At 36.3% G+C, this 17,921-nt stretch overlaps 1 protein-coding gene and 1 non-coding gene across 5 annotated transcripts in view; both read right to left on the bottom strand.

Annotated features, from left to right (window-relative positions):
- The window catches only part of SESTD1 (SEC14 and spectrin domain containing 1), a 154,210-nt gene that overhangs the window by 18,226 nt on the left and 118,063 nt on the right, over window positions 1-17,921 (bottom strand). For all 4 annotated transcript variants that reach the window (XM_050750546.1, XM_050750548.1, XM_050750547.1 and 1 more), the window contains 4 exons: window positions 11,504-11,626; window positions 3,171-3,365; window positions 2,543-2,657; window positions 580-739 (listed from right to left, as the gene is read on the bottom strand). In XM_050750546.1, the coding sequence (XP_050606503.1) occupies window positions 580-739; window positions 2,543-2,657; window positions 3,171-3,365; window positions 11,504-11,626 (593 nt within the window). The remainder of the gene's footprint in view (window positions 1-579; window positions 740-2,542; window positions 2,658-3,170; window positions 3,366-11,503; window positions 11,627-17,921) is intronic.
- Window positions 4,361-4,462, bottom strand: LOC126933315 (small nucleolar RNA U13). Its single transcript, XR_007718550.1, has one exon. It is a non-coding gene; the product is annotated as a small nucleolar RNA U13 (small nucleolar RNA).

Genomic DNA, 17,921 nt, shown 5'->3' with positions numbered 1-17,921 from the left:
ACTGTATATATTTCATAGACAATTTTAATCCTTTACTTTGCAATACTTTGTAGTTGCTATTGCAAACTGAATTTTCAAATAATCTTTTAAATTCCTGGTTTTATAGAAAATGAAACTAAACATCACTAGTCCATTGTTCAATCCTACTACAGCAAATATGAGAACAATGAATTGTGACATTCTGTAAGTTTAGATGAAGAAACAGATCAATGGAGATGACAAGTTTAATGGCAACTCTAAACTAAATGAAATGTAAAAAGCAAAATTATTCTTCACAAAGTTTTTTTTAAAGCAGAACAGAGTCATAGACTACATTGGGGATATGGAATATGAAGTAGTTGAGTATAACTGAAATTTTTACAATGCAGTAAAAAGGAAATGGTACCTAGTAATTGAATAAATTATTACTATTTGTTAGTAAAATTATACACAGTAATTATTACATTCACCAAAAACCTACTATATGTCTTCTATATAACAGTTAAGAACGTTTTGTCTGTATATAAAATATGTTATATAACTTTATTTTAATTAATATTGTTACTTTAGTAAAAATTAACATTAATAGTCAAACTTTGCCTTTGTTTTCTAAGCTGCATATCTTCCATCACTCCTTGTATGTGGTCCACATTTTCTTTATTTTCAATGGTTACATCCTTTCCATAGGCCCAGGATGCCTGATTGGAGATCTGATCCAGGAGACCTTGACCTTTTTCACGCAAACCTTGCAATCCCACATCTAAAACAAAAGTTGCTAGATTTAATCTCTTACACAACTAAGGTGCTTTCCCTCCCTCAAACAAATCGTCTCATCAGATATTGTACCTGGATCCCAAGTACAGAAGCTTTGCACAGTAAACCATCTTGGGATGCAATCCCAAGACTCCATCCTATGAACATTTCAAGCAATAAAACCCTTTAAATGTGACTCGAACTGGAGCTCTCTCTCATGCCAAATTCTCTCCTTAAAAGGAATTTTGAAAACATGGGTTTCCATAGACAATAATTACTTTTAAAAAATGAAGGCAGAAGAAAAGTACGAAAATTTCTATTTCTAATAGAAAACAATTTTCTATTTTTTCTTCCTGCTTTTATGCTGTCCAACTTACAGGAGAACAAGGCAAATATGTTGTTTAAAAAGGTGCATAAGCCTTGCAAAATTTTAAGACACTTCAGCAATGTATTATCAATGTCAAAGGATGTTGAACATTGTGACTAAAGGTACAGTCTAGCTTCTATACCATAGGAAGCAACAATTAGGGTGTATTTACAATTCTCCAAATTACATGTGTAAAGGAACTTTTTTTTTTTAAACAAAGACTGTGGCTCAAGAAAACTTCTAATATTTTAAAATAAAATTCATTTGTCATATTAAATACTAAATACGTATTATGCATATCATCTGTTAAAATAACAAAGGCTGGCTGGGCGCGGTAGCTCACGCCTGTAATCCCAGCACTTTGGGAGGCCGAGGTGGGCAGATCATCTGAGGTCAGGAGCTTGAGACCAGCCTGGCCAACATGGCAAAACCCCATCTCTACTAAAACTACCAATATAAAAATTAGCCGGGCGTGGTGGCAGGTGCCTGTAATCCCAGCTACTTAGAAAGCTGAGCAGAAGAATCGCTTGAACCTGGGAGGCAGAGCTTGCAGTGAGCCAAGATGGCACCACTGCACTCCAGTCTGGGCAACAGAGCAAGACTCCATCTAAAAAAAATAAAAATAAAAATAAAAATAAAATAAAGGCTGTAAGCAAGTAAAATGTCCAGTACAAGCGTGATTTTTCAAACCAATTCCCTAAGGCAGTTTTCAATAATTAATTTGATTTAGTCATGTGCAACCACATTTTACTAGTTCTCTGCCTTAAGTTCCTGTTTCCTCTCTTCCATTGCCATTTCCCCTTTTATCCCCCTTGATACGACTCCCCACCTTCCCATTTTCACATCCTGACCTTTTAGGAAAGTTCACTGTGCTTCCTGCTGTAGAAAGTTTTAAAGGCCTTGATGTCAAACGATAGAACTAGCTTAATGTAACTGGACCCCTTAATGTAAATGGACCCCACTCCTTTGAGAGTGGGTAATCTGGCAATATTCCCAGTTTGGTGAGACAAGAACCAAAAAACCAAACCAACCATTTTTTCACAAGGTTAGGATAAAGCAACAACAAAAATCATTGCATAAAACACAATTTGGGGCATACAGGGTTTACCACAGAACATTTCACAGCTAATTACAGTTTATGCATGCACTACAAATAATTGTTCATAGTATATGCAAGACATAGCACCTGTAGATATAGCTGGGTAAACAGGCAAGGGTAAATGCCCAGGGAAGGGAGGAGTGACTAACTATGAAAAATAAAATTTTCAGCATAAATTATAACCCCTCAAGGGAATAACACCTTTTTATACTATTTTTCTCTGCTTCCTGAAAATAATAATATTTAGTTCAGTGTAAGTTGACTTAATTGTCTAACCATGGTAATGATATTCAAAAAAAAAAAAAACAAAACCTTATGTTTCAGCATTTTTAAAATCTGCTTACCAACACTTTTCAGCTTCTCTTCAAGCAGTTTTAAAGTTTGCTGAATCGATGCTCCATCAGCTGGTGCTACATCTACGCACAACATCCCTAATAAGCCATCCAACTGCTGAGACAACTAAAGCAGAGGGACACCAAAGAGATAACCCTGATGTAATCAGCATCTAAAGTGTTTAATGATTAACGAGGTTTATATCTAACGAGGTTATCACAATTACACTTGAAAAGACTACACTGTTACAAGACAAGGACAAATCATTAGAATACGTGTTATCTGGAAGATAGAACACACAGATGCATGCACCAGGAAGACAAAGAGTACAACCAGGTCAGCAGACTTCCATTTCCATCTACGTTATAAAGCATAAACACTGAGAAAGAGTCAAAATAAAATATTCTACTAGACTGGAACACTCTAGTTAGATAATAAAAGGTTGAATTGCATGCAGAATGACTTAAAAAAATACTTGTTTTTAAAAAATCAAAGAATTTTATCTCATTACCCCCACCAGTAAATCATTTTATTGGTTCAGAAAAATAATTTAGGAGGCATGCAAACCTGAAAAAAATTATGCATAGGTAAGTGTTCAGATAATTTGAAGAAAAGAAAAGAATCAGAGTAGACACTTACATCTTGGGCAACACCATGAAATTCAAGAGCTGCTTGTAAGAGATTTTGCCTAAATTCCAGCTGACTGGCCTGTCGATAACAAACATCACTAAGTTGTTGCTGCAGTGACTTTAGTTCCACAAGATCTTCCTCATCGCCAGCATTCAAGAGTGCTGCAATTTGCTGATTAAGTTCCACATACACTGCAAACCATTCCTGTAATCAAGATGTTACAAAGTAAATTAAGGCTCAAATTAGTTCCTGGTAGAGATTACCTTTTACAAGTTCTCCAGATAAACTAAGTAATACATGATTTTTTTTTTCCTAAGGCAAAAATTATTAAAATTCAGGGTGGGAAGTTCCTAACCCTCAAATCCTAACTGTGATCCCTGGAACTCAATCCTTGGCCTCTAAAAGTTCCCTTCTCTTCCTTGCTCTAAGTGAAACCTGTCTGCCCTCAGTTACCCCTGCAGCCTTCTCAACTGATTACTGTTTCTATGTCTGACATACTGCAAGCCTGAAGGTGGGTTTGATGGCTGCCTCGTTCTTCACTACTTGCAGACCATTTCTTTTCCTTCTTCTTTCAAAAAACCACATCCCCTTTGAAGTGTATGCTGTTAGATTACATCCTGTCAGCTTTCTCTGTTGCACTCCCTCATCCACAGAAGGGTTTAGCAAAGGTCACTGCCTTCCTCTCAGCACAAGCCTTCTTAGTGACTTCCACCACATAGGCACCCACCACCATCATGAACCTCCAGTTCCTTGACTCCCTCCCTCACCTCCAACTAACTTGTCCTCACCTCAACTGAGCTACCTCCTCCACTGGCCATAAAAACTTGTCGTCATATACTGCTATGCAGCTCCGGAAATCTCAATTTCATGAAACCCATTTTCTGACCACCACTGACTCTCCCACTCACCTCTGTTTGTAGGCTCACACCTGCAACCCTATGGAATCCACCTATCTATTGACCTCTCTAATGTCCAGCACATGAGAACCTCTGTCCTCACTTCCATCCTCGATCAAAGGCTATAACCACCTCCCAGCATATAACCCATGCCCATGCCTGGCTTTCTGTTCTTCCATCAGAATCACCTGTTGAAACCTGAGATCTGTTTTCTCTGCCTAATGTGTGCCTGTACCACAGAAGCTGAACATGGGTAGATTAAAAACTAGGTGGAAAGCGTTCTCTCTCTTTTTTTCCCCCTCACATCAGAAGGGTAATGTGCTGATGTTGTTACAAGGCTTAGAGGGAGACACATCTCACATGAGTGTGAGCACCCATCATCACACTTATAAACTACAAAGGAACAACATATCTCTGTTTAAAGTTATGACTAAATAATCTCAAATGAGTCTTTGGCAATCCATTTATGTTTCTCTAGTAAATTCACTTTCTCATTCTCATGATCATTTATGTTTTTTTCACTATCAGTCTCCAATCCCCTTTTCACCTCTTCATTCTCAGCCAAAGATCTTAATTCACAGGGAAGTAATCGGAAAACTCTTTCATCTTCCCACCAACAAATCCCCAACCCTCCATTCTACAGCCCTATGCTCTGCCCTCAGTGCTGTAATAGTGAACAGCCTATCTCTTCTTCTAAGGCCAACCACTCCACTCGTGCATTACAGGCTATCTCTGTTGCCTACACAAAGCTTTGCTCTCACAGTTATTTCTCTCTCTTCCATCAGTTCTTCTGTCTCAACTGGATTATTTCCACCAGCACATAAAAAAGCTATAATATATTAAACAATAAAAGACGCATTTAAGATTTGTGCATTTTACTATGCTGAAATTAAACCTGTTTTTTTTTTTTTTAAAAAAAACCTTTTCTTAAAGGAGTTCTCTGTATTCACTCTTTTCTCATTTTTCATTCTTTTTTAATCCATTCCAATCAGGATTTTGTTCTTCCCACCCTTCTGAAACCAATCGTCAAATTCACCAAAAAATTCCATCTTGCCACAAATCCAATGGTCAATTCTCAGTCTTTATTTATTGAGCCTCTCAACAAACAGCTGCATTTGGCACAAGTAAGCACTTCCTCCTCCTTTAAATGGCCTTTTCTCTTGTTTTCTGAGACACAACAGCTCCTTTTACCCTTCTTTGCTGGCTCTCCTCCCTCTTTCTGCACTTAAAGTTTAGGCTGACCCAAGGCTCAGTTTTCCAGAGACTCTCTTTTCTTCTCACTGGGTTTGGATGACTTCACCTAGTCCCATGCCTTTAAACAGATCTATAGGCTAAGAATTACCAAATTAATATAGGCTTTAAATATATCTATAGGCTAAGAACTACCAAGTTAATATAGGCTCTAAATATATCTATAGGCTAAGAATTACCAAACTAATCATCAACCTTGACCCTTCCCATGAACCCCAGATACTGATACCCAACTGCCCACTAGCCACCTTCATTTGGATGACTAACAGATATCTAAAATCTAACCTGCTGCCAAAGACACTTATTCACTATCCTCCCAACCTGTTCCTCTCGCAGTCCTCCCTGCCTTAGCAGTTACTAAGGCCAAAAGCCTGATTCTTTCATCAGCAAGTCTTGCTGGTTCAACCTCATCAACTTCTATCAATTCTCATTACTTCTACTGCCTCCATCTATCAGCCTCCTGCCTTCCATTTTCACTGCTAGTCTCTGTTCCCTATTTTCTACACGATAGCCAGTGATTTGCTTAAAACATAAATTAATTATCTGTCCAAAAGTTTCAAATAACTTCACATAACATTTAAAATAAATTTCAAGTTTCTGTTCATGGGCTAAAAAGATATTACATGTTTTGGCCCCTGACTTCCTCTAAAACTTTATTTTCTGTGACTCTCCTTTGCTCCCTGTACTCTAGCCACACCAACATTCTTGCTGCTCCTCAATCATGTTCCTGTGTTAGGGTATTTCTACTGCTGTGTCCTCTATCTGAATTGCCCTGTTTGGATTACTTCTTGACATCATTTCAAGGTTTCTGATTAAATGTCATCTCCTCAGGCCTTTCCTAAAATCTATACCTATATTGCTCTCCACTCCCCAAATTGAATGTAAATTCCATATAGTAAGACAGTACTATATCACAAAAGCCTAGAACAACACGACACATAGTATGTGCTCAATTAACATGCACTGATTGAATGTGTAAAACAGATTAATCACTGTAGATTTACTGACATTACATTAAGTAGGCAACAGAGGGTAATCTTGTCACTCAAGGAACATGTGGCAGTGTCTGGAAACATTTTGGGTTATCACAACTGAGGAGCAAGGATGCTACTGCATCTAGTAAGCAGAGGCCAGTGATGCTGCAGAATGCCCTACAATGTGCAGGGCAGCCCTTACGACAGAGATTTATCTGGCCCAAAGTGTCAAGAGTGTGCTAAGGAAGAGAAATCCTCCTGTATCCAATGGTGATAATATCTGTCTTACCTTGTTTATCGGTTATTGTTTGGATTTAACTCAATAATATGCATAGAATATTTTTAAACTATATAGTTTATAATGGTTAATAGAGACTATATTAAAGTAGAAAACATTACCTGAGAAAATTATCACTGTCATGCTCTAAAATACAAAAGGATTTCAATACCTTATTCATAGTACTTCCAGATCATTAAATGCTCTAAAGAAATAGGCTTAACTCTTTGAAGAAGTAATATCAACGATTCTGAGAAAAGTAGTAAAGGATTAGAGTCCCAGAATAGCACTTTCCAGAGCTACCAGCATTAGACCACTTGGGGTGTTTATTAAAAATGCCTAAGCTTCACCCCTGACTTACTAAATCAGTATCTGGGAGTTAGGCCCTGGAACATATATTTTAGCAAGCATCTCTGATGACTCTTACGCCCATCAAGGTTTAAGAACCACCACTGTGAAGCTAATTATTTCCTGGTTTGAATTTGTAAAATATAGGCTCTAGCAACCTGACCAGGGATGTAAATACATTATAAGGACCAGTACATCTCAAGAAATTAATACCTGAAATTAGAGACACTGATATTACTGATTGAGGTTGAAATAAATAAATAGTAATTCTCTCTGGGATGTGGAGAGGAAAAAAATCTGGCGGATACATTTGCATATATTTAAAATTCATCCAAATGTTTCTTCCTAAAAAACAGGGCAATGTACGGCCGGGCACAGTGGCTCATGCCTGTAATCCCAGCACTTTGGGAGGTCAAGGTGGGCAGATCACGAGGTCAGGAGATGCAGACCATCCTGGCCAACAGGGTGAAGCCCCGTCTCTACTAAAAATATAAAAATTAGCTGGGCGTGGTGGTGCATGCCTGTAATCCCAGCTACTTAGGAGGCTGAGACAGGAGAATCACTTGCACCTGGGAGACAGAGGTTGCAGTGAGCTGAGATAGCACCACTGTGCTACAGGTTGGTGACAGAGCTAGACTCCGTCTCAAAAACAAAAAGCAAACAAACAAAACAACAACAAAAAAAAAACACCAAAAAAAAAAAAAAAACAAACAGGAATGTAGATTCCCTAGAACCTTAGGTGTATTTTGTTCACTTACAGCCATTCTTTGGTCTGTCTCTTATGTATATTTAACTGTGTAGAAAACGATTATTTTATAGCAAAATAAAAAGACGACACCAATATTTGGGATTTGGATTGAGATGGTAAGTAAGAAAAGAGCTTGAAGGATCACATTTAGGACACGAGCAGTCAGGATTGACACTGCAATCATATTGGCAGTGATGCATACGTGGTGAAATGATGGGTATTTATACTTTATACCATGAAATGGGAATCCATACGTAGGCGGAAGGAAACCCTGCCCACTCGGGTTAAAAAAGTGATTATACTCAGACTATACATTAGGAGAAATGAGTCTTGATTCACCAGGTAGACCTGTTCTGCTGCTTACTATTATGCATAATACACCAGAGAAAGTGGTTTCTTTGTAGTCCAGAAGTCAGCACTATGACATGGTGTGACAGTGACAAAACTCTCAAGCAGTTTCAGATATTTATGCTCCTCCATGTTCCTATCACACACGCTTTTCCTACCACACACGCTATTCCTACCACACACTTCCTTCAACCCAAAACATAAAATTAGATTATTGAACTAAACTACTTTTAAATTTATTGCCAGTTACTATAACCATTTTCATGTACCTTATTTTTGTGTGTGTGCGTTGTATTAAAAAACCAAGTTAACTTCTAATTACCAACCCTTGAACTAGAACTACATGTTGGCAGAAATTTCATTTTTCTATTTATTGAAACTCAACATCCTAACAAATTTGAGGTTTTTAGCTTTATTTCTGCATTGTGCTTTTATACGGACTCTAAAATTTAATATATGACATTGAGCTGGTAATGCAAAATTGTATGTTAAAAGTTTTCTCAAATTCTACCGTTAATAGCTGTCAATGCCAGAAATTAGTCATTATAATTTCACAAGACTTGAACAATTCCAATAATGCTTTAATCTGTTAACTCTTAGTTACAGAGAGAAAAGAAAGTTTTTAATAAAATATTAGAATATCTTAAACATCATAAGCTAAAATATTCATCCAGCATCAACCAACCTATTCTCAAGGTGACAATGCAGTGCCACCTATTGGCTAAAACGTACAACCTGCTTTTCAAAATACTTCAAAAGTGGGAAGAACAGTATAATGAACTCCTTCCCATCCAGCTTCAATAATGATCAATTTATGGTTAATTCTGTTTCACATACACTCCCATCCATTCAATCTGTCCCTACCTCCCAATTCTGAAACAAATCCCAAATATCACACGTGATTTAAGGAAATAAAATCTCTGATAGCCATCAATGTTTCTTTTCTTTAGGTTATGTCTATAAATGCCGATGTCAATGTATATGTACAGTTCTAAGTATTAAAAGTATAAGAATGAAAAAATACTGTAGCTTATGCGTATCTGTGAAATTTAGTAGCTTTCTCTAAGAGAGAGCCAGAGAAAGGATCCCCCCGGGTATCAAGAGATCTGTGTTTTAACCATAGTTCAACTATTCATTGAGCAAAAAATGTAGCTTCCCAGTTTGTTTGTCTATAAAATAAGATGAGGACATCAGAATAATCTATAAGGTATTTTGCAATTCAAAAGTTTTATATATTGGTTCCATATTATAAGTAAGCTTAAGCACATGGCAAGGACCACCCTTAAGAGATGTTTCTTTAAGCTGATTTTGAAAACCTTATAAATATATTAAAAACACAAAACCAACATCTGAACGTAGCAATTTCTATGTATATCATCTGCAACTTCATCCATACTATATGCAATATAAAATTTGCTTTTGAATTCTTTTAGTAAACTTAAGAGTACAGTACAGTATGTATACAACCCAATTTATAATTATTTATCTTGGCATTTAAAACAATAATAAAATATAGATAAATCCTGTCTTTAGGATCCTCATGTGTCATGTGCCCTTCTTAAAAAGAACTTTTGGAATACTTTCATAACTAAATCCCCTTAGGTGAAGTCTAGAATGTTCTGGAGTAAATACAGTTTTTAGGAACTAAAGAGAGGAACAAAATTGTAGACTCTAACTATAGTAACATGTTCTAGAACAGTCTATCAGGTTCAAATAAATCACAATCCACGTTTTTAAAAAAAATCAAAACATTAAGTTATTTTAAAAGTACCAAGAGAATTAAAAGATTATATCCTCAGGAACAGGGTTTGTAATATGATTATTTTAGTATAAAAGCAAGAACCATTATGTTGGAACCTGTGAAACACATAAAATAAATCGATTTTCAATTATCAGATTGCATTTTCAAGTTTTTTACAAGTACTAATTAGAAAAATTCCAAGGAATATACGTATAGTGCCTTTAGACAATTCCAAATCTTGTAATATCTCTTATTATTCCTTCAGGTAGATTACAACTACTTTAGGGTATAGTATGTAGATTTTCTGCCGATACCAGTAATTGTTATTCCTGATTTACAGAATATTATAAAGAAAGCAATATGAGGAAACTAAGCAAAATGGAATATATTTAGAAGAAAAATAAGTATCAGATACTGTTAAATTCTAGTAAAGATGAGATTTACTCATTCAAATTTATTCCCAAGCAAATCATATTACTTATTTTTTAATCTCGTTTAGTTAAAAATGGGTATTTCCTAATACTATCCAACATAATTAGAGGTAAGAAGAAACGCTGCAGAAATTAATGTTCAGATGGTACTTAATGCTCACCTGGGTCCAGAGTTTAACATTTTACCCAACTTTTTTAAGACAAATAACCGGCCGGGCGCGGTGGCTCAAGCCTGTAATCCCAGCACTTTGGGAGGCCGAGACGGGCGGATCACGAGGTCAGGAGATCGAGACCATCCTGGCTAACACGGTGAAACCCCGTCTCTACTAAAAAATACAAAAAACTAGCCGGGCGAGGTGGCAGGTGCCTGTAGTCCCAGCTACTCGGGAGGCTGAGACAGGAGAATGGCATGAACCCAGGAGGCAGAGCTTGCAGTGAGCTGAGATCTGGCCACTGCACTCCAGCCTGGGTGACAGAGCGAGACTCTGTCTCCAAAAAAAAAAAAAAAAAAAAAAAAAAGACAAATAACCTAAGGAGAAGGGAATGAATTGATTCAAATTTTATTTTTCCAATTTTTTATTTAATCTATTTTAAATTACCAAAGTGATATGACCTTGGGGAGAAGGAGGTGAGCTACCCAGTCCACAAACTGTACCATCTCTTTCTCAGTAATGAAGAATTAACTATAACAGAGCAGGAGCTTAATGAACACCAGCTTCTTTCACATAACAAGTTGTTAAATTTTAAATTATCTCGAACAATTATTATCTATAATCTGCTTAAGAATCTACTTATTTCCCAATTTTATACCTGTGATTTGTCTGATTACTCCTTTCACAAATACAAAAGGGACCCCTAAATGCTCAGAGAATGGAAAAATATTCTGCACCCTCTGGACTTACTCTCCATCAGTTGTGTTTAATGCAGCAATTCTGCTATCACTCTCAGGCATTTAATTGTACTATATACTCCCAATAAAGTGGGGGTGGGGGGACTTGAAAACAGAAGTTTCTGTCACAGAGACTACAGATGAAAGCTCTGTTTTTGTACTATCACTCTTTTTTCTGTCACTGTAGCTTTAAAATTTCATGCAAATCGTGCTTCTATAAAAATATAATTAAACTGCATTACAGACAAAACCAAAAACAACCTTCTAATTAACATGTACTAAGTAATCAAAATGTACTTTATGACCTCTAGGCACTTAACAAACTGTACTTCATGCCCCATACCAAAGTTTGCAGCAACTTATCACTCAGTACCACATGTGCTACTAATTATCCACGTTCATAATAGCATTGTAACTTGCAGAGGAAAAAGCCTCTCACACTGTGCTGGCTCTCAATCTCTTCATGTTTCTGCTGTAGGGCCTGGGAGGCCCTAATGGAATCTCCAATGCCCCACTGGGCTCTTAGTTGTTCTGATCCAGGCCCTTCTAGCCAGTTCACAACCTATAAACAAAAGTAGAAATACAATTTTTAAAGAATCAAAAACTTTTCAAACTTTCATTCTGATTTATTTTTCCCCTCCCAAAGTTCCCCAATTATTTTTAATGTAAATTCTTTACATTCTATCCCATAGGCAGATTAAATGTTTCTTCTAGAACTACACAGCTATAATGTGACAACATTTTCAAAACCTAAATGTGGAAGAATGTACACTGCAGCATCACAAGCTTTCAGCTTATCATCTTCCAGGCTAAAAGAAATCTGGAATGCTACTATAAAAGAGGATTAAAAATTAACTTACGATGATAAGAGAATCAGAGAATCATAAGATTTAGAGTTGGAAAAAATATCAGAAATGGTATCGGTCAAAGTTCTTAACTAACATTTAAGAAAACTGAGTTTCAAAGAGATTAAGTGACTTGCCCAAGGTAATATAATCCATTACTGAAAAACTGGACTAACAGCCATATGTTCTAACTCACAGTCTAATGCTTTTTCCAAGCATTGAAAAAACTGACTGAATTAACTACTATAAACTTAGTATACTACTTTTGCACTTCAAAAATAAAATTAAAAACTAATTAGAATTATACTAATGTAATAAATATCCTCTTGGAGTCTTCTTAGGATCAACCAACATTCAGACCCACAAAAGGCCCCACTAGCACCAGTCTGCTAGTAAGGATATAGGGTGGGTACTATAGTTTGCCAGGATGACAGCATCGGGAGTTCTTCTTCAGCTGAGTCCCTCAAGCAGGTATAAGCAGATGAGATCAGTATGGGGCAGATATGGGAGACACTCTGGCATCAAAACGTGATACCCCACAGGACTAGGCCCATTATGAGTCACTAATCTCAAGGATTCCCCCCGGCCCCAGTTGTGCCTTCCATCATATATTAATCATATATTAATAATTCTCCCAGTCCAGATCTGGAATATTTACTATAAGCAATATTGCTTAGTAACATAGTTGACATTCCAATTTTTAATCAGGTCTTCAGGGGAATAGAGCTAGAGAATTAAGCAAAGATCAGGTTCTCATGCAGAAGGAGAGGACTGTGTTGACACTCTACCCACAATCATATATACTCTGAAACTACAAACACATTGTGGAGTAAATTTAGTGGAAAAAATAGTATTACTAAGCTTTACCTTTTGCCAAATTAGAAAAAGGAATTTAAGAATAGATGTATGGTTATATCCTAAATCTAAACTTAGGATAGCTCCCCAAGAAGTGAATAGGGGTATCACTGTAGCATAATATTATAGACCCAGTGGGTAGGCTTAACATAGAACTTTATAAAAGAGCAGTGTAGATGTACACTTCTGCTGTTAACAGGTTAAAAAAATATATTTCTAAATCTAACAGTTCATGTATCCTTTTTATAATTATATAAAAGTACCACATCATAAAGAAAAATCACATACGCATTCAGTCCTGTCTGAATATCCACAGATTTTCATGCTTGAATTCAACCAGTCACAGATTGAATATATTTGGGAAAAAAAAATCAAGCACAAAAAAACAATAACACAACAATTTAAAGATACAAATAATAAGCCAGTACAGTATAACGGCTATTTTCACAGCATCTGCATTGTAGTAGATATTATAAGTAATCTAGAGATGATTTAATGTATATAAGAGGGTATCCATAGGTTATATGCAAATATTATGCCATTTTATATGAGACTTGAACATCTTTGATCTTGGTATCCACAGTCTGCAGGGTGTCCTGGAACCAACCTACCACAAATACCAAGGGACAACCATATTATATTTCCTTCCATTAATTTTTCACCTGCATAAGGGTTTTCATATACTACTACAGATTTAAGTGTTTTAGCCAATTCTCATAGAATACAAGTAGTTTTCATCCTGTTTTTCACTTAGCATTAAACTCTACACTTTAATGAGTTTCCACTTGGCTACTGTTATTATAACATAATTTTCAATGACTTTGCAAATCCTTTTTTCAGAAGGCCAATCCTGTTGCCTGCCTGCCTCCATCTCTCCCAAGTGTCCAACCAACCAACCAATCAACCCACTCTTATTAAGAGCTAAGTAATGTACTGCCTCAAATAACTATTGTACCTGCTATCAATACTTTAATTCTCTATTGTCGGGAACATAGGATGTTTCCAATTTCCATCAATTCTAAGTAATTCTATGACTAACACATATATAGCAGTTATATATAACGTTTTTTCTGTTTTATTTTCCCAGGAAAGGTTTCCAATAAAGATCTTCTTGAGTCCAATGATGATGTAATCCTAATGCTTGTTAATATACTTTATAAAATTGCTCTCTAAAGCTCTTGTTCCTATCTGAAATACCCAATCAATGATAGTTTGAATTGTAAATAACCTCTACAAGGTATACAAACTGACTATTGACTGTTACTACACTTTATAAAATTGTTCTCTAAAACTCGTTTCTCTCTGAAACATCCAATTAATGATAGTTTGAACTCTACATTAAGCTCTACAACGTATACAAACTATTGTTGTTTTTGTTGTTGCTGTTTTTTGTTTGTTTTTGAGACGGAGTCTTGCTGTGTTGCCCAGGCTAGAGTGCAGTGGCACAATCACAGCTCACTGCAACCTCTGCCTCCTAGGTTCAAGTGATTCTCGTGTCTCAGCCTCCCAAGTGGTGGGATTACAGTAGCCCACCACCACGCCTGGCTAATTTTTGTATTTTTAGTAGAGACAGGGTTTTACCATCTTGGCCAGGATGGTCTCGAACTCCTGACCTCGTGATCCACCAGCCTTGGCCTCCCAAAGTGCTGGGATTACAGGTGTGAGCCACCGCCCCCAGCCCAAACTGACTATTGTTTTTAAAATACTTCTGCCAATTGAAAAAACAGAAATCTTTCCATGTATTTTTTAAAAATCAGTGATTGAATACATTGCAGATGGTTGCTTATTCAAGGTATGTGATCTTTTGTGATTTATCTCTTCATATTCTTTGTTGATTTATGTTCTAGAGTCTTAAAAGAATATTAATATATAAATTTGTCCCCTCTCTTTATAAAGCTTAATACTAGAGAGAAGGCTAGGCACAGTGCCTCATATCTGTAATCCCAGCCCTTTGGGAGACTGAGGTGGGCAGATGGCTTGAGCTCAGGAGTTCAAGATCAGCCTGGGCAACATAGCGAGCCCCTGTCTCTACTAAAAATACAAAAATTAGCCAGGCATGGTATGCACACCTATAGTCCCAGCTACTGAGGAGGCTGAGATTGGAGAATCGTTTCAGCCTGGGAGGCAGAGGTTGCAGTGAGCTGGGATTGTGCCACTGCACTCCAGCCTGGGTGACAGAGTGACACCCTGTCTCAAGAAAAACAAAACCCAAAAATCCAGAGAGCAAAACTCAAAAACAAAAAAGTCAAAGTCAAAGTATTATTGTTGACTCAGTGGAACAGCCTAACTGCTATAACTTTCTATTGGCTAAACTCTGTTTTCAGAGTGCTAAATCCATCTGCAAAACTGTATTATCAGATGCTCTTTAAGTGCAATGTTTTTTTTCCTCAACACATCCACTTTTTCTGCTTTACTCTTCTGTATGAGTTATCTTTGGAGGGCTAGGGTACTAGGATCCTGTTTCTCTCTGCCAGCTTGGGGAAAGTATCACTTTTTCACAAAAGACACAGATAAGCAGTGCAATATAAAGAAAGCCCTAGCCATGATTCTGAATTCTGAATTCTCGTTCTGCCACTACTAGGGGGTCTGAATTCTGGCTCTGCTTCTTTTAGTTGAAAGACTTTGGTTCCTCACCTTTTAAATGATGTTAATGGTACCTACAGTACATGGCTGTTGTCAGGATTACGTCTGTCATTATATGTAAGACAGCACAGTAATGATACTAATAATTGTTAGCCTCTATGTTTTTCTTACTTTTTCTGTAGGCTAGTTCCTTCTGTCCACTAACTCGTTATGAAGTTTATTTCACATCTGCATTTTACAATAACAACCCTAGTTTCTTGAGAAAGCTCCTGAACTACTGTATCCAACACTTTAAAAAACAGAAATAAAAAGAACAAGTTTTAAGGAAACATAGGCAAACATTTTAAAACAATTTTACATGTCTTTTTCGGGAATCAATTGCTTCTCATTTATCACTACGTGTTACAAACAGATATAGAAACATAGTGATAAAATGACTTTTAAGTATTTTAAATAATTAACGTAATTATTTTACTAGGAATATCTAAGCTCTAAAAATAAAAGTGGAACAAATGCATCTAAAAATTTTAACAATGTATAGTTTTTAGAAACTTAAGACATCACTAAGCATTTAGATTTTGATTTTAGAATAATCTAGAAGCAGGTTAATATAAATCGGGATAGCTGGGGATAAACAATTCATTAACATGGAACTTTTGAAATGCCATAAGTTGAAAAATAAATCTTAAATAAAGCAAAGATATCTCCTTGCCTCAAAAAACCAGTTACATAGTAATGGGCACATATATATGTGTGTGTGTATATATATGTGTGTGTGTATATATATGTGTGTGTGTATATATATACATGTGGCTTTAATATAGGCTGAAAGTAATTTCCCTTAGTATACAACATCAATATGTAGACATAGTAAATATATGACTCTTTCTAATAAAAATGATTCAAATTGAGGTTGACGCCCCAGTAAACAAGTCTATTTAAATGCATTAATAATGGCAGTTTGCCAAACTAGGCTATAAAACTTAATTTCAATGAAGACATCTTGCTCAATCTGAATATTACCTTACAGGAAAAACAGTTCTATGCCCAATCCATATCAACGTGACCCTTCAAGTGGTTACATTTATACACAAAGTATAACCTTGGAGCTATGCTTTTAGAATCTACCATGAAAAATATTTACACTGGCCAAAAATGCTTGTGACTATCCATACTTCTCGCACGGCTAGGCTTATTTTTAAAAACTGCATGACAGAACATGTAGAAGTATGCAAAGTCAAACCAGGCAGAAGGGCATGTCAAGGAAATGTCAACCATCTAACCTGGAGAAAGAGTATGGGGAACTGAGAACACAGCCTCCAGCTGTATGCTTATGCAATGCAATGTATTCTATTTGGCATCTATGATTCCTCTCTACAAAGGAAGAAAAGCACATGGATGATTCTAGAAATAACATTTGCAGTGCTGGCAGTAATTACTGCCACAATAAATAATGAGCATAATGATAGCACATTTCAGTGAAGTGGCACTGTCTGCTACCCAGAAGCATGTGAAATCTAATTTTTAACTGTAACAGCAGCAGTAGTATAGAGAATCTCTGCATACCACATGAAGTCTTGTGCTACTGATCTGAACTGTGGGGAATCAGGGATAAATATCATGGTTATTACTTATATAATTTATCTATCAAAGCAACTGATTCCTCTTGCGTTATGTTTTCAGTGATGAGTCAGTAAAAACAAAAGAAGTTTGAAACAATTCCATTTTCACTGATTTAACACAGATATTCAGTTTATAATTATCTTTATACAAGCAAAAACATTTTCACATTTTTGTCAAATTTGTAAGACTGAAAATAGTACGATTCATGCTGTGTGACCAACATATGATCAATATGTTACTATATAGTTCAAAATATATTATCATATAGTAATCATTTTGGCAAGGGATACAGATGTTTCCTTAAAATGTGACCTGTGAAAAACAGAGTGCAGGAAACATTATATGCTGACTATTGTTGTTCAAACCAATTCACCTGTTATTCTGATAAAGAAAACTGAATATGAAGTTTACCGGTTTTTAACAGTAATCTCGTTACCATCATCGCCATCATTATGAACATAAACATCATCATCTCCTTTCTCCAGTTTCTTACCCAGTTGAGCTGGTCCGTCATTTAAAAATGCGATTGCCAATACATTAACTCCTTTGCCCCTCTATCTTTTTGTCATAGTCACTTATCCCATTTAGCAAAGTACAAATGCTGGATAAATTCTGTCACCCATGTGTTTGGTGCCTGAACCTCAACAGCCACGTATGAATTGTCAGATAGGGTTACATAAAAAGCCAGAGAGGTTATGCCATAAATTAAGATCAACACTACCCCAAAATACAGCTACATTTTTGTGATATGAAAGTTGTCCGAATCAAAATGGAGTCACTAATACTGGGGGGAAAATAAACAACCCTGAAAAATAGTGCCAGAGAAAGCCATGGCAAGAGGTTCTCATGCTTGTATGCCTGCTAACAAAAACTATCACAAAGGACTGCAAAAACCAAAACTATACACAAAGGCATTGCAACTTCACACAAAAAATACTTCTACAGCCTGGG

This window comes from Macaca thibetana, chromosome 12, assembly GCF_024542745.1.
Source record: "Macaca thibetana thibetana isolate TM-01 chromosome 12, ASM2454274v1, whole genome shotgun sequence".
NCBI lineage: Eukaryota > Metazoa > Chordata > Mammalia > Primates > Cercopithecidae > Macaca > Macaca thibetana.
The sequence above is the reverse complement of the archived record's forward strand: the minus strand, read 5'-3'. Positions and strand labels throughout refer to the sequence as shown.